The 25,679-nt window shown below is 51.2% G+C and overlaps 1 protein-coding gene across 9 annotated transcripts in view; it reads left to right on the top strand.

The window, feature by feature from the left end:
* Positions 1-25,679, top strand: part of LOC125551464 (ATP-dependent DNA helicase At3g02060, chloroplastic) — a 51,557-nt gene that overhangs the window by 15,625 nt on the left and 10,253 nt on the right. For 8 of the 9 annotated variants that reach the window (XM_048714712.1, XM_048714711.1, XM_048714710.1 and 5 more), the window contains exon 10: positions 18,288-18,461. The exons of the other annotated variant lie outside the window; for it this stretch is intronic. In XM_048714712.1, the coding sequence (XP_048570669.1) occupies positions 18,288-18,461 (174 nt within the window). The remainder of the gene's footprint in view (positions 1-18,287; positions 18,462-25,679) is intronic. 9 annotated transcript variants of the gene reach the window in all.

The raw sequence follows: 25,679 nt of genomic DNA, 5'->3' as shown, positions 1-25,679 counted from the left end.
GCTGTGCGCTCGCTGTTCAGTTTTTCGTCTGCTTCCGTTAAAAAAAGAAAAAAAAAGAAAAAAAAAGAGGTACTATGTCTGCATCTACGGGCTATGTCGCAGTTCCTCGTTGTCCGACGATTTTTGATGGCACTAATTACATTGAGTTCGTTGGCTTCATGCGCATTCACATGCGTGGCCTTCGTCTTTGGGGCGTTTTTTCTGGCGAGGTCCCCAGTCCGCCGTGTCCAGTTCCTCCTACTCCGCCGATGCCACCCGTTCTTGCTGCCGACGCTGATCAGGCTGCAAAGGATGCAGCTAAGCTGGCTGATGACGTTGTCGTTCTTTCTTATGATAAGCAGGTTCAGACCTAAGGACGCACTTCAGACTTATCATGCAGCTCTATCTGCTTACACTCAGTGGCTTGATGATGATGCTCGTGCCGCAGCTGTTTTGACTGCTAGTGTTCTGCCTCAGTTTGCCTCTGAGTTTCTCGGCCTCTCTACTGTATTTGAGATGTGGACTCGGCTTCGTCAGCGCTATCAGCCCTCTGGTGATGCCTTATACCTGTCTGTGGTTCGTCAGGAGCATGCTCTTCAGCAAGGTGACTCCACTGTTGATGAGTTCTATGCACAGAGTTCTGCTATCTGGCGTCAGCTTGATTCTCTCCGCACTGCTGGTTGTCGTACTTGTTAGTGTTGCCAGGCTGTGCGGGCTGATTTGGAGTTTCATCGTGTCTACGAGTTCTTGTCTCGACTCCGTAAGGAGTTTGAGCCCCGACGCGCTCAGTTGTTTGCTTGTGGTCGTATCCCCCTCATGGAGGCGCTTTCTGAGATCCGTGCTGAGGAGACTCGCCTCCGTGGCGCTGGTTTACTTGAGGTTCCCTCTGTGCTCGCTACTCGAGTTTCTGCTATGCCTGCTGCACCGACTCCTTCCCACTCGAGCGCTCCGCCGCTCTTGCCTACTCCTACGGGCGGCCAGGGTCGGTCTCGTCCTCACTGCGACTACTGCAAGATGGATGGTCATGTTGAGTCTCAGTGCTTCCAGAAGAAGAAACACCTGTGTAAGGCGCGATCATTAGCGTCAGGGACTTCTTCTACTTCGACATCTTCAGCCACCGCCTTGACTGAACAGGATATTCTGCGACTTAGCGTCTGCTTGCCGCTTCAGGTTCTCCTTCGACGGGTACTGCAGGATCTGTGACTGATGCTTCCCGCACTGAGCAACCACCCTCTACACAGTCAGGTACATCCTCGTGGATTCTGGACTCCGGAGCTTCTTTTCATATGTCTTCTCATTCTTCAAATTTGTCCTCTCTTAAATCACTTGATTTTCCTGTTCATGTACTCACTGCTGATGGTACTCCTCTTTCTGTTGCTAGTCGAGGCAATCTTACCACACCTTCTTACTCTGTTCCTGATGTTGCTCATGTTCCTCGACTTACCATGAATCTTTTTTCTGTCGGTCAACTTACTGATTCTGGTTGTCGCGCCATCCTTGACGTTGACTCCTGTTCTGTTCAGGATCGTCGAACGCACACTTTGGTTGGGGCTGGCCCTCGCCGCCGTGACTCTTAGGGTCTTTGGGAGCTAGATTGGCTTCATGTTCCTTCTGCTGCCACCACTATCGCCAGTCCATCCGCTTCTGTCGCTTCAGCTACCGGCTCCTTCCAGCAGTGGCATCATCGACTTGGTCATCTTTGTGGGTCTCGCTTGTCGTCATTAGTTCGTCGAGGTCTTCTGGGGTCTGTCTCAGGAGATGTCTCTTTAGAGTGTCAGGGTTGTAGACTAGGAAAACAGATTCAGTTACCTTACCCTACTAGTGAGTCGGTCTCTCAGCGCCCTTTTGATTTGGTCCATTCTGATGTATGGGGTCCGGCTCCCTTCGCTTCGAAAGGGGGCCATCGATACTATATTATTTTCATAGATGATTTCTCTCGTTACACTTGGCTTTATTTTATGACTTCTCGCAGCGAGGTTCTTTCCATCTATAAGCGTTTTGCTGCCATGGTTCGCACTCAGTTCTCTTCGCCTATTCGTATGTTCCGTGCTGACTCCGCTGGCGAGTATATTTCCAAGATGTTGCGTGGTGTTCTTGCTGAGCAGGGCACTCTTCCTCAGTTCTCTTGTCCTAGTGCTCATGCTCAGAATGGCGTGGCTGAGCGAAAGCATCGCCACCTTCTTGGGACGGCTCGTGCGTTGATGATCGCCGCTTCTCTTCCACCTCATTTTTGGGCCGAGGCTATATTCACCTCCACCTATCTCGTCAACCTTCAGCCGTCCGCTGCTCTCCAGGGTGATGTTCCTTTCGAGCGTCTCTTTGATCGTTCTCCTGATTATTCGATGCTTCGTTTGTTTGGTTGTGTTTGCTATGTTCTTCTTGCCCCTCGGGAACGCACCAAACTGACCGCTCAGTCTGTTGAGTGTGTTTTCTTAGGCTATAGCATAGTAGCCGGAAACGGGAACGGTGGGCCGTCCCTCGATCCGGATTCATCGAGCCGGAATCAGATTTGGGAACGAGGGTCGATTCGGTAAGATTCGATGCGGATTCGGCGTTTCCGCAGCCGGATCATCGATTCAGGTTCGGCGACTCGACAGTCTTGGTTCTTGAATCGATCGAGTAAGCAAAAGGTCAGCCATATCAATCACGAACTCCTCGTTTTACTCTCCGCCCCGTTCTTTTTCACTCCCCTAAATAACTCCTCGTTCTGCTCTCCAATTACTCCAAGGCTGCGAATAAATTTTCCATTGGGAAGGAGATGATGTATTTTAGTCTTCATGAATCGACGATGCAGCCAGTTGCTCCCAGCCCAGCCAGTTCCCTGTATAAGTACTCCCTCGGCCCCTCCCAGCCAGTTGCTCCCCGCATCCGTATCCGTAAAGATTCACGTTCCTCGTTCCATGGTACCGTACCGGATTCATCGTACCGGAATTGATTGGATCACGTTTCCACTTTAGAAAAATCGTTCTAGAGATGTATACCCCCACTGTACCCTATTTTTTCCAGCCCCCGACTCTCGTTCCCCGTTCCCGTTCCTCGTTCCCACCGTACCGGAAACATGGCAACTATAGGCTATAGTGATGAGCATAAGGGCTATCGTTGTTGGGATCCTATCGGTCGTCGGATGCGTATTTCTCGGGATGTGACTTTTGATGAGTCTCGTCCCTTCTACCCGCGTCCATCTTCCTCGACCTTTTCTGTGGAGGATATCTCTTTCCTCACTTTTCCTGACACACCTATCACTCCAGTTGAGCCCTTGTCTCTCCGTCCTGCTCACTCTACTTCTCCACCTCTTGTCGATTTGCCGCCACCATCTCCCACGGTTTCCTCACCTCGCATGTCACCAGATTCTGCACCTTCATCCCCGGTGATTTCTTCGTCTCCACCTCCTGATTCTACTTTGGCTATTCATCCTCGTATTCTTCCATCTTTGCCTCAGTATTACACTCGTCATTCACGTAATGTGGATGTGTCTGCTGACGTGCCGTCCTCCTCATCTCAGCCTACCTATGGCTTGCGTCCTCGTTCGCTTCCGCCTGTTGATCGCCTTGGTTTTTCCATCGTTGGTGCTGTTGTTCTTGAGCCGACTTCTTATCGTGAGGCTGTTGTTCATCCTGAATGGCAGTTTGCGATGGCAGAGGAGATTGCTGCTCTTGAACGCACCGGTACATGGGATCTTGTTTCTCTTCTTCCAGGTGTCCGTCCCATCACTTGTAAGTGGGTCTACAAGGTTAAGACTCGCTTCGATGGTTCTCTTGAGCGTTACAAAGCTCGTCTCGTGGCTCGTGGTTTTCAGCAGGAGCATGGTCGTGATTATGATGAGACATTTGCTCCTGTGGCCCATATGACCACTATCCGCACACTTCTTGCCGTGGCCTCTGCACGCCACTGGTCTGTATCTCAGCTTGATGTTAAGAATGCCTTTCTTAACGGTGAACTGCGTGAGGAGGTATACATGCAGCCACCACCTGGGTATTCTGTTCCTGATGGCATGGTATGTCGTCTTCGTCGCTCTCTCTATGGCCTTAAGCAAGCCCCCCGCGCCTGGTTTGAGCGTTTTGCTTCTGTGGTGACCGCTGCTGGTTTTTCAACGAGTGCTCATGATCCAGCATTGTTTGTCCACCTTTCTCCTCGTGGCCGGACTCTTCTTCTTCTCTATGTTGATGACATGATCATCACTGGCGACGACCCCGAGTATATTGCCTTTGTAAAGGCCCGTCTTAGTGAGCAGTTTCTTATGTCCGATCTTGGACCTCTTCGCTACTTTCTTGGGATTGAAGTCTCTTCTACCTCTGATGGCTTTTTTATATCCTAGGAAAAGTATATACAAGATCTTCTTGTTCGTGCTGCTCTTACCGATGAGCTCATTGTTGAGACTCCAATGGAGCTCAATGTTCACCTCTGTGATACTGATGGTGACCCCTTGCCTGACCCGACGCGTTATCGTCATCTTGTTGGGAGTCTTGTCTATCTAGCTGTCACTCGTCCGGATATCTCTTATCCGGTTCATATTCTGAGTCAGTTTGTCTCCGCTCCCACTTCGGTTCACTATAGTCACCTCCTTCGTGTTCTCCGATATCTTCGGGGCACGATCTCTCACCGTCTATTCTTTCCTCGCTCCAGTTCTTTACAGCTTCAGGCCTATTCGGATGCTACGTGGGCTAGTGATCCCTCCTATCGCCGTTCACTTTCTGCTTACTGTGTTATTCTTGGTGGTTCTCTCATTGCCTGGAAGACGAAGAAACAGACTGCAGTTTCTCGTTCGAGTGCAGAGGCTGAGTTACGAGCTATGGCTCTTTTGACGGCAGAGGTGACTTGGTTACGGTGGTTACTTCAGGATTTTGGTGTTTCTGTTACTACACCTACTTCGCTCTTGTCTGACAGTACAGGTGCTATTAGCATTGCGCGCGATCCTGTGGAGCATGAGCTCGCCAAGCATATTGGTGTTGATGCTTTCTATGTGCGCGCTGGTGTGCACGATCAGGTTATTGCTCTTCAGTATGTGCCTTCCGAGTTACAGTTGGCGGATTTTCTGACGAAGGCCCAGACTAGAGCGCAGCATGGCTTCTATCTCTCCAAACTTAGTGTTGTTCATCCACCATGAGTTTGAGGAGGGGTGTTAGAGTTATATATATATAGCCATGTAACCTTTCGTATTTACCCTATTGTATAAGGGGTTTCCTGCATATATTCCACACCTGTACATGTATATATACCGGCCTATGGCCACCTGGAAATACAAGTTGCATATTCCTATCAGTCACAACATTATCGTACATGTCCTTGATGGGGGTAATACTTTACTGGGACTTTGTGTTTCTTCAATGCCCACCACATGACATTCCGCGGTATCTTATCATAGGCCTTCTCCAAGTCAATGAACACTGTATGCAAGTCCTTTTGCTCACTGTATCTCTTCATAAGTTGTCGTACCAAGAAAATGGCTTCCATGGACCTCCCAGAAATGAAACCTAACTGATTTTTGGTCACACTTGTCGTTCTTCTTAAGCGGTGCTCAATGACTCCCATAACTTCATTGTATGGCTCATCAGCTTAATTCCATGGTAATTAGTACAACTCTAAACATCCCCCTTGTTCTTGAAGATTGGTACGAATATACTCCATCTCCATTCTTCTGGCATCTTGTTTGCCCGAAAAATGAGGTTGAAAAGCTTGGTTAGCCATACTATCGCTATTTCCTCAAGGCCTTTCCACACCTCAATGGGGATACAATCAGTGTCCATCGCCTTGCCTCCTTTCATCTTTTTTAAAGCCTTCTTGACCCCAGACTCCTGGATTCGCCGCACAAAACGCCTGCTGGTCTCATCAAAGGAGTCGTCCAGTTCAATGGTAGAACTCTCATACTCCCCATTGAACAGCTTGTCGAAGTACTCCGCCATCTATGCTTAATCTCCTCATCCTTCACCAGGAGTTGGTCTGCTCCGTCCTTGATGCATTTTACTTGGCCAACATTCCTTGTCTTCCTCTCTCGAATCTTGGCCATCTTATAGATGTCCCTTTCGCCTTCCTTCGTACCTAACCGTTGGTTGGGATCCTCATACGCCCGAACCCTTGCTTCACCGACAGCTCGCTTTGCGGCCTTCTTCGCCATCTTGTACTTCTCTATGTTGTCTGCACTCCTATCCAGGTATAGGCGTCTGAAACAATCTTTCTTCTCCTTAAGCGCCTTCTGGACATCATCGTTCCACCACTAGGTGTCCTTAGCTTCGCTTCTCCTTCCCCTGGACACTCCAAACTCCCTTGAGGCCACCTTACGAATGCAAACCACCATCTTCATCCACACATAGTCTGCATCCCTCCTTCCTCCCAAGGGCCCTCCTTAATGACCCTCACCTTGAACGCCTGAGCTACCTCCCCCTTAAAGTTCCACCACTTCGTTCTAGCGACTTTGACACGTTTATCCCGCTGGACACGAATCCGAAAGCGGAAGTCAGCAATCACCAGCTTATGCTGAGGGACAACACTCTCTTCAGGTATCACCTTACAATCTAGGCACGCATGCCTATATTCTCTTCTCGAGAGGATGAAATCAATCTGGCTAGAGTGTTGACCACAACTAAAAGTCACCAGATGTGATTCTCTCTTTTTAAAGAGGGTGTTAGCTACAATCATGTTGTAGGCTAGAGCAAAGCTTAAGACATCTTCTCCTTCTTGATTCCTGATGCCATAGCCAAAGCCCCCATGCACACCTTCAAAACCTGTGTTAGATGTACCCACGTGGCCATTGAGGTCTCCTCCTATGAAGAGCTTCTCGCCAATCGGTACACTCCTAACCATGTCCTCCAGGCCTTCCCAGAACTCCCTCTTGGTGTTCTCATTGTGGCCTACTTGCGGGGCATACACACTGATAACATTGAGAACTAAGTCCCTAACTACCAGCTTGACCACGATAATCCGGTCCCCACGTCTCTTGACGTCTACCATTCCATACTTGAGGCTCTTGTTGATCAAGATGCCTACGCCATTTCTGTTTGCAGCCGTCCCCGTGTACCACAGCTTGAAGCCGGTATCCTCCACCTCCTTCGCCTTCTGTCCCCTCCATTTGGTTTCTTGGACGCAAAGGATATCTACACCTCTCCTCACCGTTGCATCAACTAGCTCCCGAAGCTTCCCTATCAGAAACCCTACGTTCCAGCTACCTAAGCGGATCCTCCTAGGCTTGGCTAGCTTCCTTACCTTTCGCACTCGTCGAGTCAAATGCGAAGACCCTTACTCATTTTCCACTACATCCGGGCGCCGATGTAGCGCGCCACTAAGGATGCGACGACCCGATCCCCGCTCACTTGCCACCGTATCCAGATAAGATACGGCGCGCCACCGAGGAGGTGATGGCCCGGCCCTTGCCCATTTGACACCACACCCGGGTTCCGATGTGGCGCGTCGCTGAGACGGTTATGCCTCAACGAAAATCTTTTGGGTTTCGTCTCCATAAGAGTGGCTGAGTTTTTACGTTGGCTCACCAAGCCTATCATAACCCTCCTCCTTTACCCGGGCTTGGGACTGGCTATGTTGAGACAACATAGGCGGAGTTGCAAAAGTCCTCATACTATGTTAAAATCAACCCGTGCTTCACTCTCCTTTCCTATCATTGAATCAATGTCATTTCTTTCTCCAAACATAAATATGTTCATATATGTTGAGCCATACGTCTAAATTTGATTTTTCTCTGACCACCATTTTTCTTTTGACGAGATGTTTGAAACAAGATCAATGTTGAATATATTTTTCAAAATGGACTTTTTTTCAAACTTAACCATAACATTTATATTTTTATATTAAAACTTAGATTTATTTTATAAGTTTTGTAACTTTGCCTCTCCCTCCACACATCGATCCATGTACATATGCTTAAATTATGTTTCAAAAAGAAAATAAAATAAAATTTCAAAAACATATTCAACAGTGATCTTGTTTCAAAGATCTCATCAAGACAAAGTTGCCAGTCAAGACGGAATGGAAGTCAGACATTCGCTTCAAAATATATGACCATTGTTGTGTTTGGGCTAAAAAAAATTAAAACACAGATTTATTGATGGAAGAGTGGGATGTGAAGTGCGGGTTGAAACTATGAGGTTGCTTCTGCAAATATGATGTGGTCCAACTTTTGACCAAAATCTGATCCGTTGCTTTTTTTCATCTAATTGTCCAAAAGCTATTGGTGCACCTGGTTCACAGACTGGGCTGGTGCAGCGGATATGTTCTTGCCTACATGTCCCAAGCTTAATCACATGCACTGTTTGTTCCATTGCTTTTTGGGGAAGCCTTGTAATCGGCGGACCGGCTCAATATTGCGCCGGACACAGGCTTCGCTCGGCTCTACTAGTAGCTTCTACGCACGCACCGCTTTCCTTATTTTTTTGCCTTATCTCTTCGGTCTCTCACAGCCATTCGTTCCTCCTCTTATCTATTTTCTTCTTCTCATCTCTCAGCTAAACGATCCCGTGAGCTGTTCCGGCCACCGCCGCCGATTCATGGCCACGCACGCACCCTCCTCCTTCTGGCCTCATATGCCATGGCGTAGTTCATCCCAAGGCGCGTACCGCCTGGCATCGGCACGCCCAAAGACCAAGCACTGTTTCCAGGCGCCCCTGGTGAGTGGAGTTGATGTGAGGGACTTGCCGGGGTCGCGGGCGAGGGCTACCAGCAGCCACCGCGTACGCCGTGTCTCAGACGACCCCAGCCACTGCAGCGCGTGCTGGAACCACGCATCATTTTTGTTGGAACCAGCACCGCGGGGAGCTAAAATCGACCGCACCGCAGCTCCGGCGCTCGCGGGTTCCAGCTTAGCTCTTGCCGGATTCAGCTTGGCCCCCCTGCCGGTTCTAACTCCGGCATCGAGGGCCACTATGTGCTAGCGAGTTGTGCTGCGACGGGCAGCGAGCGGTGCTGGAACCGGTGTCTATCGGTGCTGGAACCGGTGCATATGAAAGCTGGAACTAGCATCTTTTTTTGCTACTACTATCTTGGTTTTGCTGACCAACCAATTTTGTTACCACTGCATTCAATTTTTGCTGAAACCAACAATCTTTTTGGTTACCACTATCTTTTGTTTTTGCTGGAACCAGACCCCAATTTTGCTTCCATCGCCTTCGATTTTTGCTGGAACCAGCAATCTTTTTTGCAACCACTATCTTTTGTTTTAGCTGGAACCAGCCCCAATTTTGCTTTCACCGCCATCGATTTTTGCTGGAACCAGCAATCCATTCTTTGCTACCATCAGCTTGGTCTGGAAGCGACACCGTCGTCGGCATTGATGCTGCAACCGGCGGTGGGCAGCACCAGCGAGGGACGGTGTTGCGGTCCGCGCCGCGGAGCTACCATGGATGCAACACAGACGCAAGAGAAAAAGCTACTACGGTCAACGGGCCTTTTTGTTGCGAGCGACGGCGGCGAGCATCGGCGGTGAGCGTCTGTGGCGAGGCAAACGGGAAAGGTTCGGCGAGCACGAGTCGTCTGCGGCCGAGGACGAGGGGGCGCTGGTCTATTTCCCCTTTCTTTTTTCTCCTCTGCTTTTTTTTGCTGCAGCGTTTTCTGGAAGCTTGACGAAGGAATCGTACGGTTTAGAAATGCTAGATCGTGCGGCCCACGTGGGACTGGACGAAATTTTCGGCCGGCGCACCGGCGCCTATTAGTGGCCTTGCTTTTTCTTGCCGAACACACATCTAAACGCTCATCATTTTGTATGAGAAGAACGGCACACTAAAACTGCAGAAGTTGTAGAGGTATCTGGTGGTCTGGCTTGCAACGACAATCTCCAAAGCTCTTTAGCTCCAACCAACTTCACACTGCTCTGCCTCGATCAATATCACCTCAACCAAAGCCCCGTTAAAGATGCACAAGTAGTGCAGAAGCGAATCCGCTTGAGTCAGGATGATGAGAGATTGCAGCCCCTTAGCCTTGACACTCGTACGCTCTGCAGCTGTTTCAAGCCATGAATTGAGCTTGTCGTCTACAGGTCCAATACTCCAATTTTGGCACCATTGCAGTGGCTCGATAGGTTTAAGATTCATTAGCTTTCTCATTCTACTCTTTCACAGAGTAATGCTGAACATCAATTTGAAAGCGATGATAGAAGCAGGAGTTCCTTCAGGCTGTTAGATTTATACACATTTAGTCGTGTTCTCCTTTGTATTTTTCCCTTTGTATAAGGGGTTTTCTGCATATTATACCACATCTGTACGTGTATATATACTGGCCTATGGCCACCTAGAAATACAACAACAACAACAACAACAGCAGCAGCAAAGCATTTCTTCCCAAGCAAGTTGGGGTAGGCTAGAGGTGAAACCCATAAATCTCGCAACCAACTCATGGTTCTGAAACATGGATAGCAAGCTTCCACGCACCCCTGTCCATGGCTAGTTCTTTGTCGATACTCCAGTCCTTCAGATCCCTCTTTACGAACTCCTCCCATGTCAAGTTCGGTCTACCCCGACCTCGCTTGACATTATCGGCACGCGTTAGCCATCAGCCATGCACTGGCGCTTCTGGAGGCCAGCGCTGAATGTGCCCAAACCATCTCAGATGATATGGCCACCTGGAAATATAAGTTCATATTTCCTAACACAAGCATCCAAGAAAGAAGTAAAGATCGAAATTGACCTTTCCAAGAAGAATGCCAAGTAAACAGATTTCTAAGAGTACTCACCAGAAGATGTCCATTGTCCAATGCCAAAACAAATGATCCTCCAGCTCTTTAGATAATCATATTTGATTGACTATGGCAGCTGTTAGGAAACGTGAGGAAGAGAGAATGACCGAACAGTTTTCTGTATTGAGGAGGAGAGAGATATATACAAGGTTACATGGGCCTGGGCCACACTCTAGACTATACAAGGTTACATGGGCCTGGGCCACGCTCTAGACTATGGGCCTGGGCCACACTCTAGACTATGGGCCTGGGCCGCAAACACAACATATATACTTAACACCCCCCCTTCAAACTTAAGGTGGGTCAGGAGCATCTGATACACCAAGTTTGAGAGTGTGAAACCTATGCTGATCTCTAGTTTGTGCGTTGGTGAAGAAATCTGCGGCTTGAAGCTCTGATGGGACATATTGTAGCTTGACAGTGGATTGTTGACAATGAGATCGAGTGAAAAAGGCATCCACACCAATGTGTTTGGTCAACTCATGCTTGACTGGATCATTAGCAATCTGAATAGCAGCAGTGCTGTCACAAAGAAGAGGTGTTGGTGTATGACATAAGACACCAAGATCATCCAATAGCCAGCGAAGCCATACAATCTCAGCTGTAGTAGTAGAGAGAGCCCTAAGCTCTGCCTCGGCACTGGAGCGAGACACAACAGTTTGCTTCTTTGATTTCCATGCAATGAGAGATGTACCAAGAAATATGCAATAGCCAGTGACCGAGCGACGATCAATAGGATCACTCGCCCAAGTGGAATCAGAGTAAGCATGAAGCTGGAGCTAACTGGAATTAGCATAGAACAATTGGCGAGATGTAGTTCCCCTTAAATACCTAAGGACTCGGAATAGGTGACCATGATGAATTGAGGTGGGAGCACAGACAAATTAACTGAGAATATGGACTGCATGTGCAATGTCAGGTCTGGTCACTGTGAGGTACACTAGACTGCCGACAATGTGACGATAGCGAAAGGGATCCTCAAGAGGAGTGCCATCAGTAGGACGCAACTGCAGATGAAGCTCCATAGGTGTAGCAGCAATGCGCGTGTCAGTGAGACCTGAGCGAAGAATCAAATCCTGAGTGTACTTTTGCTGGGAGATATAGTAACCATCATCGGTGTGCTCGACCTCAATCCCGAGAAAATAGCTGAGAGACCCCAAATCTGACATCTTGAATTGTTCACTCAATTTTTTCTTAACAAAATCAATATACCCAACATCATCTCCAGTGATCAGCATGCCATCTACATAAAGTAGAAGCAATGTACGGCCATGCTCAGATGTATGAATGAAGAGTGCAGGGTCATGTTCACTAGGAGAAAAACCGGCAGCTTGAATCACAGAACTGAACCGCTCAAACCAGGCACGAGAGGCTTGCTTAAGCCCATAAAGAGCCTTTCGAAGACGACAAACATGACCTGATGGAACCTTGATACCTGGAGGTGGTTGCATATAAACTTCCTCATGTAAATCACCATGAAGGAAGGCATTCTTCACATCCATGTGGGAGATTTTCCATGACCGAGTAGCAGCCACAACAATTAGAGTTCGAACTGAAGTCATGTGAGCAACAGGAGCAAACGTCCCATCATAATCTTTCCCATGAGACTGCTGAAAACCTCTTGCAACAAGGCGAGCCTTGTAGCGTTCCACAGAACCATTTGACTTGGTTTTAACCTCATACACCCATTTGCAAGTGATAGGGACTGAACGAGGAGGTAATGGTACCAAATCCCATGTACCAGTACGCTCTAAGGCTGCAAGCTCCTCAGACATAGCTAGTTGCCACTCAGGTGACACAACTGCCTCCTGATAGGTACTAGGCTCAGAAACAGCCCCTGCACATAAGTCCTTTTTGTATCGCGTTGCTAGAGAAGAGCCGTCAGTGCAAGGGTCAGTAGTACTGGCTGGAGGAGTAGAAGACAAAGGCATAGATGACTGCGTGTCACATTGTACTTTAGAAAGACGAGTATAATGGAAAGTACTGGCTGGAGGAGTAGAATAACGATGAGTGTAATGGAAAGGAAGACTATCTAGAGGTGGAGCTAGTGGAAGAGAGAAAGGAGCTGGTGAGGAAGGAGATGAAACATGTGGTGGAGATGGTTCTGATGTTAGGACAGAGTAAGGTTGTTCAGCTATGGACTCATCTAAAAAGATAGGTGGAAGTGAAAGAAACGAGGTAGACTCTAAAGAAGTTGAGGATGATGGTTTAGTGGAAGGGGAATAGAATAAGGGTTGATCCTCAACAAAAGTGACATCGCGAGAAAAGCGAATGCGGCGAGCAGAAGAATCATAGCAATGGTAGCCCTTATGTTCAAGACTATATCCAAGGAAGACACACTGAGCAGACTGAGCAGTCAACTTGGTACGCTCACGAGGTGCTAAAAGAACATAACAAGTACAACCAAAGACACAGAGGTGGTCATACGTGGGAGGAGAACCAAACAAAACCTCACCAGGACACTTGCCCTCAAGGCGAGTAGAAGGTTGGAGATTGATAAGATAAACAACAGTTGAGATAGCTTCACCCCAAAAATGAGTGGAGACAAAGGAAGAAATCAAAAGGGTACGAGCTGTCTCAACAATATGGCGATGCTTACGCTCAGCAACACCATTCTGAGCATGGGCACCAGGGCACGAAAGCTGAGGGAGAGTATCCTCAGATGAGAGAAACTCGCGAAAAGCAGTAGATAGATACTCCCCCCTGGAGTCAGAACGAAAAACACGAACAACACTAGAAAACTGAGTATGGACCATACGTACAAAAGCCTTATATATAGAAAACAACTCAGAACGATGCTTCATAAAATAGACCCAAGTATGTTGAGAGTGATCATCAACAAATATGACATAATGTTTGTGGCCACATTTCGAAACAAAGGGGGAAGGACCCCATACATCAGAGTGCACTAAATCAAAAGGATGACTAGAATGAGTAGTGCTGGAAGAGTATGGTAGTTGTATTTGTTTCCCTAGCTTACAACCCTTACAGTGAAAACCAGCATCTATGGAAACATGACCCAAAACACCTTGTCGAACAAGGGTAGATAAACGAGAACCACACAAGTGACCTAAGCGATGGTGCCACTGGGCAAAAGAACATGAGGAAGTGGATCTTGATGTTGATGCAGCCATCCGGAACGCGGATGTGGTGGAAGCTGAAGGAAGGTGTAAGGTGTCAAGGATGTAGAGGGATGTGGATCCTCTACGGCGATGGCCAGTTCCAATGACCCTCTTGCTCTGACGGTCCTGCACATAACAAAATGAGTCATCAAAACCAACAAAGTAGTTCATATCAGCAAGCTGGCCAACAGACATAAGATTCATGGACAACTCTGGAGCAAAGGAGATGGCAGAAACAGAAAACTTGGATGTGCAAAGAGAACCCTGATGAGTAATAGAACAAGATGTACCATCAGCAGTCTGAACAGAGGCACCATCCTGCACTGGCTGGCAAGACACAAGCTGAGAGCGATCAGAGGTCACATGGAAAGAAGCTCCAGAGTCCAGAACCCAAGACTGGGTTGCAGCAACAACGGGCTGAGAGAGAACAGATGCAGAAGCACCCCTTGCTTGTTGCTGATAAGGAGCCTGGGGTGCACGCCACTGCTGATTGAGGGCCCGTCTAGCCTGAAACTCAGCTAACAGCTCTGGATGAAGCTTGAAACAACCATCTCTGTGGTGTCCTGCCTTCTTGCAGAACGAGCAGACGACAGCTGAAGGTGTGGCTTTGGAGGCACCTGGCCACTGAGGAAAAGCCAAAACAGTAGTGTGTAGAGTCTGCGCAGAAGTAGCCCCAAGAGAACGGAGACGAGTCTCCTCAGCGATCAAGCTAGCAAGTGCCTCTGTCAAGGTGGGAGGAGTCGTATGACCAAGCAATTGAGTGCGAATGTTCTCAAAGTCTGGCTTGAGACCCATCACAAACTGAAACATGAGAGTCTGATGGTCATACTTTTCCTTCGCTGCACATGACTCACAACCAGAATTACCCTTTGGAACCTAGCTGCCCAGTGATGCGAGTGAAAGCTCCATAGTACTCTTCTATGGACATGTCTTCTGGCTGCCGAGTGTTGTGTAAATTCTGCAACAAGGAGAAATGAAGTGCACTGCTGGGCTGAAGGTAGCGCTGCTCAAAGTACTTCCATATCTCTTTAGCTGAAGTGTGATGCTCAAGACTCATTCGAAGTGAGGGTTCAACACCCAGAATTAAAACTCCCATCGCACGATCATCGATCTTTTGCCAAGACTTCCTTGTTGCATCATCATTTGGACTAGGTGGATCATCTGTCAGATGAGAAACAAAACCAGCTGTCCTCAAGACAGTCCGGGCAGAAAATGCCCATTCCCTGTAGTTTGAACCATCAAGCTTGATATCTATGATCAAAGAACCAAATCCGAAATCATTTCTTGCCATAGTGGTGAGCGGCCAGCAGCTGGAAACACCCAATCTGATAGCAGCTGCAGGCAGCAACAAGAGAAGAGCAGCAGACAACCACAAACAGGAGCTGGATCTCACTGGATAGAAGGAGGAACGCCTGGAGCTTGCTGTAGAGCAGGGAAGGCACCAAGAGCTTGCTGGAGATGGTTGCTGGAGAGCAGGGGAAGTATTCTCACAGAGTAGCTGTGAGGACACACAACACACAGAGGAGTTGCTGGAGAGCAGCTCCTACAGGTTGATGACGAAGATGGGATGGGGCAGCGATGTGGATGTCTCCTCACCAGACAGATCCGCCTGAATCACCTCACCGGCGACGATTTCATGGGTGGCGGCTGGAAGAGGGACTAGGGTTTGGTCCTGGTCTGATACCATGTTAGGAAACGTGAGGAAGAGAGAATGACCGAACAGTTTTTTGTATTGAGGAGGAGAGAGATATATACAAGGTTACATGGGCCTGGGCCACACTCTAGACTATACAAGGTTACATGGGCCTGGGCCACACTCTAGACTATGGGCCTGGGCCAGAAACACAACATATATGCTAGATTAAGGTACCCCATGATTCCCTTGGACACCAAGCTCGCTTGTGATGTCGTGTACCCATAGGCCTTGAGGCAGATCCTCGCTCTGTCATCCCCCAAACTGTGTGTGCGCGCGCGTGCGTCTGCCAACTGCCCATAGAACCATAGTTGTGAGTGTTAAGGAGTAATAGTATAGGTCCAGGTCTCTCTACGTAGTCGTATTAGTCTATATTTCATTTCTTTTTCCTCAAGTCTTCTGTTCTATATATTTTCCCCATGGGCTTTGCATTACAATCTGGTATCAGAGGCTAGGTTTTTCTCTCTCGCATGTGCAACACATGCTTTTCTTCCCGCAGATCAATTTTTTTTGTTAGTATTAGTATCGGTATGTCTCTTATGTAGTCATATTAGTCTTGATTTCCTTCCGTACCCCAAGTCGATTGTATTATATTTCCCCCCTTGGGCTATGCAATACATCTAAGTTGCTCCTCTAACATGGTATCAAAGCCCAGGTTTAGTTTTTTTAGGCACGCCACTACTCGTGCTCTCGGCCGATTCGAGTTCGTGACCAGCGAGTTCCATGGTTGATTGCTCATTAATTCATCTGTCCAGCTAGAATCTCATTTGCTCCTCGTTGCCGAAGATCACCGTTGGTGATGCATATAGCATCAACATGACAATCCGGCTTCAATTTAACCTGAACTACTCAAAGTTACAATTCCTCCACTACACAGATTGGGCTTTTGGGGAGAAAGAAACTCTTCACACATCCATTATGCTTTTTCAACAAGAGGTCCCACATACCGAAAAAGGCTTTCGCCTCGCTTTTTATATATAAAGCAACGATCATCCACAACCCGGTACAAACACACGCAACCACAACACACGCACACACCCAAGGCAGGATACATAGGTGCTGAGCGCAACAACACCATCCCTAGCACTACAAAAGCAACCGGGGTCCTCAACCGTCAACACGCCATCGCGAAGAGACGAAGCAGCATATGATGAACCGTGGGCTCCAAGGCGGCGCCTTCAGGAAGGTTACGACGTCGGAGCGCTGCCATCGCCGACTCGAGAATCAGTTTCCCCTGGAGCAACACGACGGGCAATGAGAGCCACGACGACGCCTTCAGAAAGGAAACGAGCTTCGCCGCCGCCGGTACATCCAAAGATTGAATAGGTTTTCACCTCGGCCAACACTCACTGCCACGGAACGCCACACCCCGGCGACCACACCGCCCACATGGCCATGGCCACCGGGCAGCACCGAGCCACGGGCTCTGCCCATGAGCACCGCACTACTACCACCAGGGCGGCCGCCCCGGCATCCAAGACCTTGACACCACCTCACCCGAGAGCCGCAACTACCCCAACCAAAGAGACGAGTGGAAAGGACCCGCCTTTTGCACCCCTGGTCGGCCCCCAGCGACGGGACCCACTAGGCCGGCCAAAATTGGCCTCCATCGACCCGTCCTGCAGCATCGGGCGCGAGAAGAGCTCGGTCCTGTTGCCGGGAGCAAGATGAGCTCGGTCCTGCTGCCTGGCGCGAGACGAGTTCAGTCTCACAGCATCGGGCGCGAGACGAGCGATGGACCGCAGCTGGGAGAGGTCCAGTCCTTCGACGACGGTAGCGGCCGGACGACGAGGAGAGGGATCAAAGGCCGACACAGGCCGCTCACCGACGGGCCGACGTCGTGAAACGACCTAGATCACCGCCATGAGCCACCGCAGAGAAGATCACGGCAGTCCACCTCCGCGCCGCCGCCACCACCACCTACCACTGCAGGGCGGCCGTCCGCGGCCCAAGCCGCCCACGGCCCGCGCCGTCACAGGGCCGAGCAAGCAAGCAAGCAAGCCGTCACCCTCCTGCCTTGACCCGCACCATCCACCGCCGCTGCCATGCCTCCAGCTCCGCCAGTTGCCGGCCATGGCAGAGCCAGGTGCCCGCGACCCAAGCAGCACACTGCCCCCGCCGCGCGACGGGCCACCGGAGCCAAATCCGCCAGATCTGGACGGGGCCGTCGTGCGCGTCACCGCCAGAGAAGCCACACCGCAGCAATCGTGCGCCGTCAGGGCCCCAAGTCGCTGCTGCACCGCTGCCACCGAGCACGCCCGCCGCCGCGCCGTCGGGCCTGGCACAACCTAGTGCCTTCTTGCGTCGCGCCGTCCCGAGTCGGACACCAACTACGAGGAGAGGGAATAGATCCCCGCCGCCACCAACGCCGGCCGGGCTTTGCCTGGCGGCGCCTTGTGGTGGCGGCTGGGGAAGACGCCGATGGGGGAACGAGTGGTCGCGCGCTAGGGGTTTCCCTCGAGGACTTGCGGGAGCGGCTCGGGGGGGGCGGCGGGGGGGGGGGGGGGGGCGGGGGGGGGGGGGGGGGGGGGGGGGGGGGGGGGGGGGGAAGGAACTCGCGGGAGCGGCTCGGTGGGCGGAGAGGCCGACGAGGGGAACAAGAGGTCCAACATTAAACAGTAAGTTTTTTTCAAAACCTTCCTTTGGAAGGCCAGGAGACCATCTTACCTTGAACATTACAAGGCAATGTTCTGTTTAGGACAGACAATAAATTTCAACTTCACTGACCCAAAATATAGCTAACTTTAAACAATGCGTTTTCCGTGCAATCTAATAGATCTTTTCATGTCTTCATCTGTAAACTTAATGTTTCCATCTGCAGGATAGACTTGGAGCTATTGAAGAGCATTCGGATCTCGGTCAAGGTTTCCATGTCGCAGAGAAGGATATGGGTATTAGGGGAATTGGAAGCATGTTTGGTGAGCAACAATCTGGAGATGTTGCAAATGTTGGCATCGATCTGTTCTTTGATATGCTTTTTGATAGCTTGTCCAAGGTATTGTCATTTTAGTCAATCGCAAGTTCTGAGAGGTGTGCCTCCCATTTTAGTTAATCATAGATGATACCCCCGCGTTGCTGCATGAATTAGTTGCAATATACTTCAATGATATTTGGTTGTGGAAAGCATGAATTTTAGAACTAAAGCTAAAAACATATATGATTTATTGTACTTGATTATTGTATAGTTATAAAATATTTATTGAATATAAGTACCATACTAGCACAATATAACATTAAATTCCATGTGTAGAAGAGAGGTTTGGCAATGCAACTCAAAATAGTATTCATCGGGTGCATATGCACGTATATACAATATACATGCAAAACCATATGGTGTACAATGTGGGCCTCAACCTCTACTATACAAAGACTAGAAAGTGGGTCAGGATATACAATATACATGCAAAACCATATGTTCAACACCCCCACCACCCCTCCCTCCCTGCAGTCGAAGCGTCGCTGGAGACGCAGAGACTGGACCTGAACTCCTCAAAGACGGGAGTAGGCAATCCCTTAGTCATCACATTAGCGAACTGTTGCGCCGTCGGAACAAGGAGAACCCGAAAGTAGCCAAGGGCCACCTGCTCGCAAACGAAGTGAATATCGAGCTCAATATGCTTCGTGCGGCGATGATGGACCGAGTTGGCGAAGAGGTAGACGACGGAGACGTTGTCGCAGTACACAAGCGTGGCCTTGTGAACATCACAAAGCAACTCCTGGAGCAGCTGACGAAGCCAGGAGCATTCGGCAACGGCGTTAGCCACTGCCCGATACTCTGCCTCGACACTTGAGCAGGAGACCATGGGCTGCCGTTTGGACGACCAAGAGATCAGCGAGGGCCCAAGGTAGACACAATAGCCTGAGGTGGAGCGATGGCTGTCGGGGCAGCCTGCCCAATCCGCATCAGAGTAGGCGACGAGGTCGGTGGAGGCGGAGGCCGTTAGTCTGAGTCCCAAGGATGTAGTGCCGCGTATATAACGGAGGATACGCTTCACCAAGGCCCAATGAGAGTCCCGCGGGAGTGCATGTGGAGGCACACCTGCTGAACAGTGTACTGCAGGTCCGGACGCGTCAGTGTCAGGTACTGCAGGGCACCGACAATAGAGCGATAGAACGCTGCATCTGACGCAGGAGAGCCCTCCAGGGCTGAGACCTTGGCCTTCGTGTTGACGGGTGTGGCGGCAGTTAAGCATGCCGGCACGCTCGAGAAGCTCGTGAGCATACTTCTACTGATGCAGAAAGAACCCATCGGACCTTCGGACCACCTCGATGCCGAGGAAGTAGTGCAGGGGCCCTCCTTGAGGGCAAACTCATCATGAAGATGAGCTGTAAGCCGCTGAAGGAGCTCAAGAGCGAACGCTGTCAGGATGATGTCGTCGATGTAGAGCAGTAAATATGCAGTGGCGGCTCCCTGATAATATACGAAGAAGGAAGCATCGGAGTGAGTGGACCGGAATCCAAGCGACTGCAGGAAGGCAGCGATACGCTGATACAGACCCGTGGCGCCTGCTTCAACCCGTAAAGAGAACGAGAGAGCAAGCACACGTGGTCGGGATGCTCGACGTCGACGAAACCAGTGGGCTGCTGACAGAACACCTGCTCAGCAAGGTGGCCATGCAGAAAGGCGTTGGAAACGTCCAACTGATGCACGGGCCAGGCACGAGAGAAGGCCAGCTAGAGCACTGTGCGGATCGTGCCCGGTTTGACAATCAGGGCAAAAGTGTCGGTGAAGTCCACGTCCGCACGTTGTCGAAATCCACGGACCACCCAACGAGCTTTGTAGCACTCAAGGGAACCGTCCGGACAGGTCTTGTGCCGGAACACCCACTTGCCAATGATGATGTTGGCATTAGGGGGCCGCTGAACAAGATGCCACGTGTGGTTGTGCTGCAATGTGTCGAACTCCTCCTGCATCGCCGCAAGCCAATGAGGATCCCAAAGGGCTGCGCGAGCGGAGGAGGGGACTGGTGAGGGCGTTGATGTCGAGGCAGCACAGGCATACTCGTCCAAAGTGTAGCGCGTGTTGGGCCGATGCACGCCGGCCCGAGCCCGAGTCATCATGTTGAGAGGCGGAGAAGCGGCCGGGGCGGGCGCGACGACGGGCGATGGTGTAGTCGAGCCCGTCGCGGAGGCATTGGCAGGCGAGCCGGTGGCAGGAGAGGCAGCGCCGACAGGGGGGTGGCCATGCCAGGGTCGGCGGCCGTGGCCTGAGGGGTGCCCATTGAGGCACCTGAGAGGGAGGCCCGATCCGACTCGACCTCGGGAGAGGGAGTCGTGGACCAAGGGGCCCGGTCCGACTCGACCTCAGGAGAGGGAGTCGTGAACCCAGGTGGAGGCGAAAGTCGCCTGGCCGGTGGGGCGACCGGGAGCTGCGGCCTGGGCTCGCACCAGGCGGGAGGTGCGAGGGGGGGGGGGGGCGGCGCCGTAGGCGATGTAGACGGGGGTACCTGGTGAAAGGGAAACACCGACTCATCAAAGTACACGTGCTGTGAGGTGTGCACATGGTGGGAGACAGGGTCATAACACCGGTAACTTTTGGTGTTGGAGGGATAACCAAGGAAGATACACGGGAGTGATCGTGGTGCAAGTTTGTGTGGGGTGGTGGACGCGGTGCTAGGATAGTAGAGACAACTGAAGATGCGGAGCCCGTCATAGGACGGGGGCGCACCAAAGAGAAGGTGATGAGGGCCGTAGTTCCAACGAGGACGACACGGACGGATGTTAAGGAGGGTAGCGGTGGCCAGAGGGTCAGGCCAAAATCTGGGAGGTACGTTGGAGTGAAAGAGCAACGTACGAACGAAGTCATTAGGAGTGCGGAGTATGCGCTCAGCGCGACCGTTCTGTTGTGACGTGTAAGGGCAGGTTAGGCGGAAGATGGCGCCGTGGGAGGCGAGAAGACCTCGAACAACAACATATCAAACTCTTTCCCTTTATCTGTTTGGAGTGCAAAAATAGGGCGACCGAACTGTGTGGTGACATAGGAGTAAAAAGCCGTGAGAGCATCTCCAGCCGTTGGCCCCCCCAGGAGGCATAAAAATTGCCGCCCGGGGGCGAGCCAGCGGTAGAATCGGCGCTAGGGGCGGTTGGGCATCCAGCCGGCGCCCCCCAGGTCACTCCCAGGCACCGATATCGGCCCATTCGCGGTCGCTTTTCGGCCCAGATAAATAGAAAAATGGTCCGATATCGGTGAGAAACGGCCCATATTTGGCGTGGTTCGGCATGGTTCGGCGTTGAATTGTCAACATAAATAATTTTTTTATCACATAGTTCATCACAGAAAATCAAATAATTCAACAAAATAGTGCAACGACAAATAGTTCAGTACAAATTATATAGTTCAACAAATAAAAACTCCATATTTCATCACACGTCGAGCTAGGCGTCGCCCTTGATCCTCCATAGGTGCTCCACTAGATCCTGCTGCAATTGATGATACACTTGTGGGTCTCGGATCTCCTGACGCATACTAAGGTAGGCAGTCCAGGTTGCCGGTAACTGGTGATCAACTTCGGCTAGAGGACCCTGCCTGTAGTATGGTTTAGTGTCAAACACTGGCTCTTCCTGCTCGCTCTCGATGACCATGTTGTGCAAGATGACACAACAAATCATGATCTCCCACATTTGATCTTTCGACTAGGTCTGAGCAAGGTACCGGACAACAGCAAATCGAGATTGGAGCACACCAAATGTCCGCTCCACATCCTTCCTGCAAGCCTCCTGCACCTTGGCAAAGTGGGACTTCTTGCCTCCTGACAAAGCGTTTGAGATAGTCTTCACAAATGTAGACCATCTCGGATACATGCCATCAGCTAGGTAGTACCCCTTGTTGTAGTGCCGCCCATTGACCTCGAAGTTCACCGGAGGAGAATGACCTTCAACAAGCTTGGCAAAGACAGGGGAGCACTTCAGCACGTTGATGTGATTGTGAGTTCCTGGCATACCAAAGGAGTGCCAAATCTAGAGGTCCTGTGTGGCCACCGCCTCAAGTACCACACTGCAACCACCTTTGGCGTCTTTGTACATCCCTTGCCAAGCAAATGAGTAGTTCTTCCATTTCCAATGCATGCAGTTGATGCTTCCAAGCATCCCAGGAAATCCTCGTGCTGCATTCTGTTCTAGGATCCAAGCAGTGTCTTCCGCATTGGGTGTTCGCAAGTATTGCGGTCCAAACACTGCCACCACTGCCCGACAGAACTTGTAGAAACACTCAATGGTGGTGTACTCGGCCATGTGCCCATAGTCGTCGAGTGAATCACCGGGAGCTCTGTATGCAAGCATCCTCATCGCTGTCGTGCACTTCTGGATTGAGGTGAAACCAAGTTTGCCGGTGCAATCCTTCTTGCACTTGAAGTAGCTGTCGAACTCTCGGATGGAATTCACAATCTTGAGGAAAAGCTTTCGGCTCATCCGATAACGGCGGCGAAATGTTTTGTCGCCGTGCAGTGGAGCGCCGGCGAAGTAGTCGGAGTAGAGCATGCAGTAGCCTTCGAGACGATGCCGGTTCTTTACTTTCATCCGCCCCGGCGCCGAGCCACCTCGCCGCGGCTTTTCATTGCTTGCCAGCAAGCCGGCGAGGGCGGCGAGGACCATGAGATGTTCCTCTTCTTGGATGTCGGCCTCGGCTTCCTCCTCCAGCAGCGCAGCGAGCGCTTCCTTGTCGTCCGAGTCCTTTGCCGAGGCAGGCAAATCGCCGAACACCTTGCGGGCGTGGTGGGCGCGTACCCGCCGCTACACTGCCCCTCTGCGGTCGGAAATGCCGGAAAAATTGCCCAGCCGGTGGTGGAGAGGCTGCGTCGGCGAAACCTCTGCTCTTTTTCCGGCGGGAGTGGGCTATCTAGCGTTGGCGGGCGATGGGCGGCGCCGGGATCAGCCGGTTGGCGGCCGAGCGCGCGGGGGTTGGGAGGCGAATCTGGAAGATAGACTTGACTTTTCGCCTGACGGTGTGGGCCAGACGTGTTTTTCTCTTGCGCCGGAGCCCCGAGTGCCCCCCAGTGCGCCGGGTTCGGCCTGCGATCGTCGGGCCCAAAAACGGGCCGAGCCGGCGAATTTCGGTGTCCTGGGGGCGCGACTGGGGCGTTTTTTCTGCGCCGGCGCGGAAAATGTCGCCTGGGGGGCCTGTTGGGGGCGCGGCTGTAGATGTTCTGAGTGTGGCAAAGACATCAGATTTGCGACGAAGGGGAAAAGTCCACACATAATGAGAGTAATCATCTAAAATCACCCAATAGTATAGGTAGCCGGTATTGCTTGCAACTGGAGATGTCCAAACATCACTACGAAGTAACTGAAATGGAAAAGTGGAAATAGTTGTGGACGCACTAAAAGGAAGATGAACGTGCTTGCCTAGACGACAAGCCTCACAAGTATGATCATCAATCTTATTACATGAGAAAGAAAAACTCCTAAGAATTTGACGTAAAACGGTGGGGTTGGGATGACCCAAACGAGCGTGCCATAGGTTGACGCCGGCGGCAAGAGCAACTGGAGTGGTGGAGGTGGCACCGGGGTGCACGGGGTAGAGCTCATCAGGGCTGTCACATCGGTGAAGTACCATCCGGGTACGGGCGTCCTTCACAGAAAAACCAACATCGTCAAATTCAACGATAACGGGATTCTCACGTGCAAGACGACGAACAGAAACAAGGTTCGTAACTAAGTCAGGTGAAACAAGAACATTAGACATAGTGATTGGTGTGGATGTAGAAGGAAAATTAGTGCGACCGACATGGGTGATGGGTAGAGACGAACCATTACCAACGGTGATACGAGTGGGAGTGTTAACGGAAGTGGAGGAGGTGAGGTTACCGGGATGAGATGTCATGTGAGCGGTGGCGCCCGAGTCCATGTACCAATCGCCTTCCCCGCCATAGTTGCTTGGAGGTGGTGCCGAGTGCAGCGCGACCAATAGGGCGGGGTCCCATGGCGGGGGGACCTGCGGTGTGGGGAAGGCCCCGTAGGGCTGCACCTGAGTGGGCTGTCCGTAGCCACTGAAGAGCGACGGGGCGGGCGGGGCAGAGTAGCCGGCGGGCTGCTGCGGGGCACCGAAGAATGCCTGGTGGCCCGCGGGTCGGGGGCCGAGAAGTCCCGACACGGGGGCCCGCGGGACGGGCATGTGGTACGCGTGTACCACCCCCGTCCAGGGGTTCTGCCCAACGGCCTAGGGCGGCGATGGCTGCGGGAAGCTGGATGGTGGAGTCATCCTGATGGCACCCGAAGAACTCTTGCTGCAAGAAAATGAGGTGCTGAAGTTTGTTATCGGTGAAGAGCGTGTTGATCTTGTTCCACACGGCGCAAGCATCGTCATCCTCCGCGACGACCGTGTGGAAGATGTCCTTCGAGACGGTTTGGTAGAACCATCGGATGAGAGTGGCCTCGATGGTGGACCACTCCGGGTTGCCCTTCATGTACTCGCGGTCGATGGAGCCATCGATGTGCTCGGTGAGGTAATACTCGCGGAAGACAAGGCTGAAGTAGGTCTTCCACGCATAGTATGAGGAGCTGGAGGAGTTGAGGCAGACGGGAACGCCGGCCTCGATGTTGAGCTCATGGATGGCGGCGGCGGTGGGTGCAGGACCGGCGAAGGGGTTGGAGCTGTTGGTGGTGGTGGATCCCGGGGAGTCCATGACGGGGCGGCGGCGTAGGATTGGGTGGCGGCGGCTGTGGGTGGAGAGGAGGTGCGGGTGGAGAGGGGCGCTGCAGGGGAGGTGCAGCGTGGCTAGGGTTAGGCAGCGCAGCTAGGAGGGAGGCGGAAGCGGGAGGTGGGTGGGGTCGCGACACGAGGCAGCGGCGGCGTCGGTTGGGAGGGACGCGGCGGCGGCGGCTTAGGGTTAGGGGAGGATCGAGAGGTATGATACCATGTAGAAGAGAGGTTTGGCAATGCAACTCACGATAGTATTGATTGGGTGCATATGCACGTATATATGGTGTATAATGTGGGCCTCAACCTCTACTCGAAAGACTAGGAGGTGGGCCAGGATATACAATATACATGCAAAACCATATGTTCAACACCATGCATGGTTGCATGTTGAGGTGGATCTTTTCCATGCATGGTTGGATTTTGAGGTGCGCCTTTTCCCATACATGGTTGCATGTTGAGGTGGCATGCTTGCATGTTGAGATAAATAAGTTAGTGGGGATCATCTGTTTAGTTATATATGATATATGATATATTGCTTTCCACTATCACAAAAGCTACCTACTTGTTCTGTTATGG

This window comes from Triticum urartu, chromosome 4 (assembly GCF_003073215.2).
Source record: "Triticum urartu cultivar G1812 chromosome 4, Tu2.1, whole genome shotgun sequence".
In the NCBI taxonomy this organism is placed as follows: Eukaryota; Viridiplantae; Streptophyta; class Magnoliopsida; order Poales; family Poaceae; genus Triticum; species Triticum urartu.
Note: the sequence above shows the minus strand (reverse complement) of the source record. Positions and strands in the feature narration are given on the sequence as shown.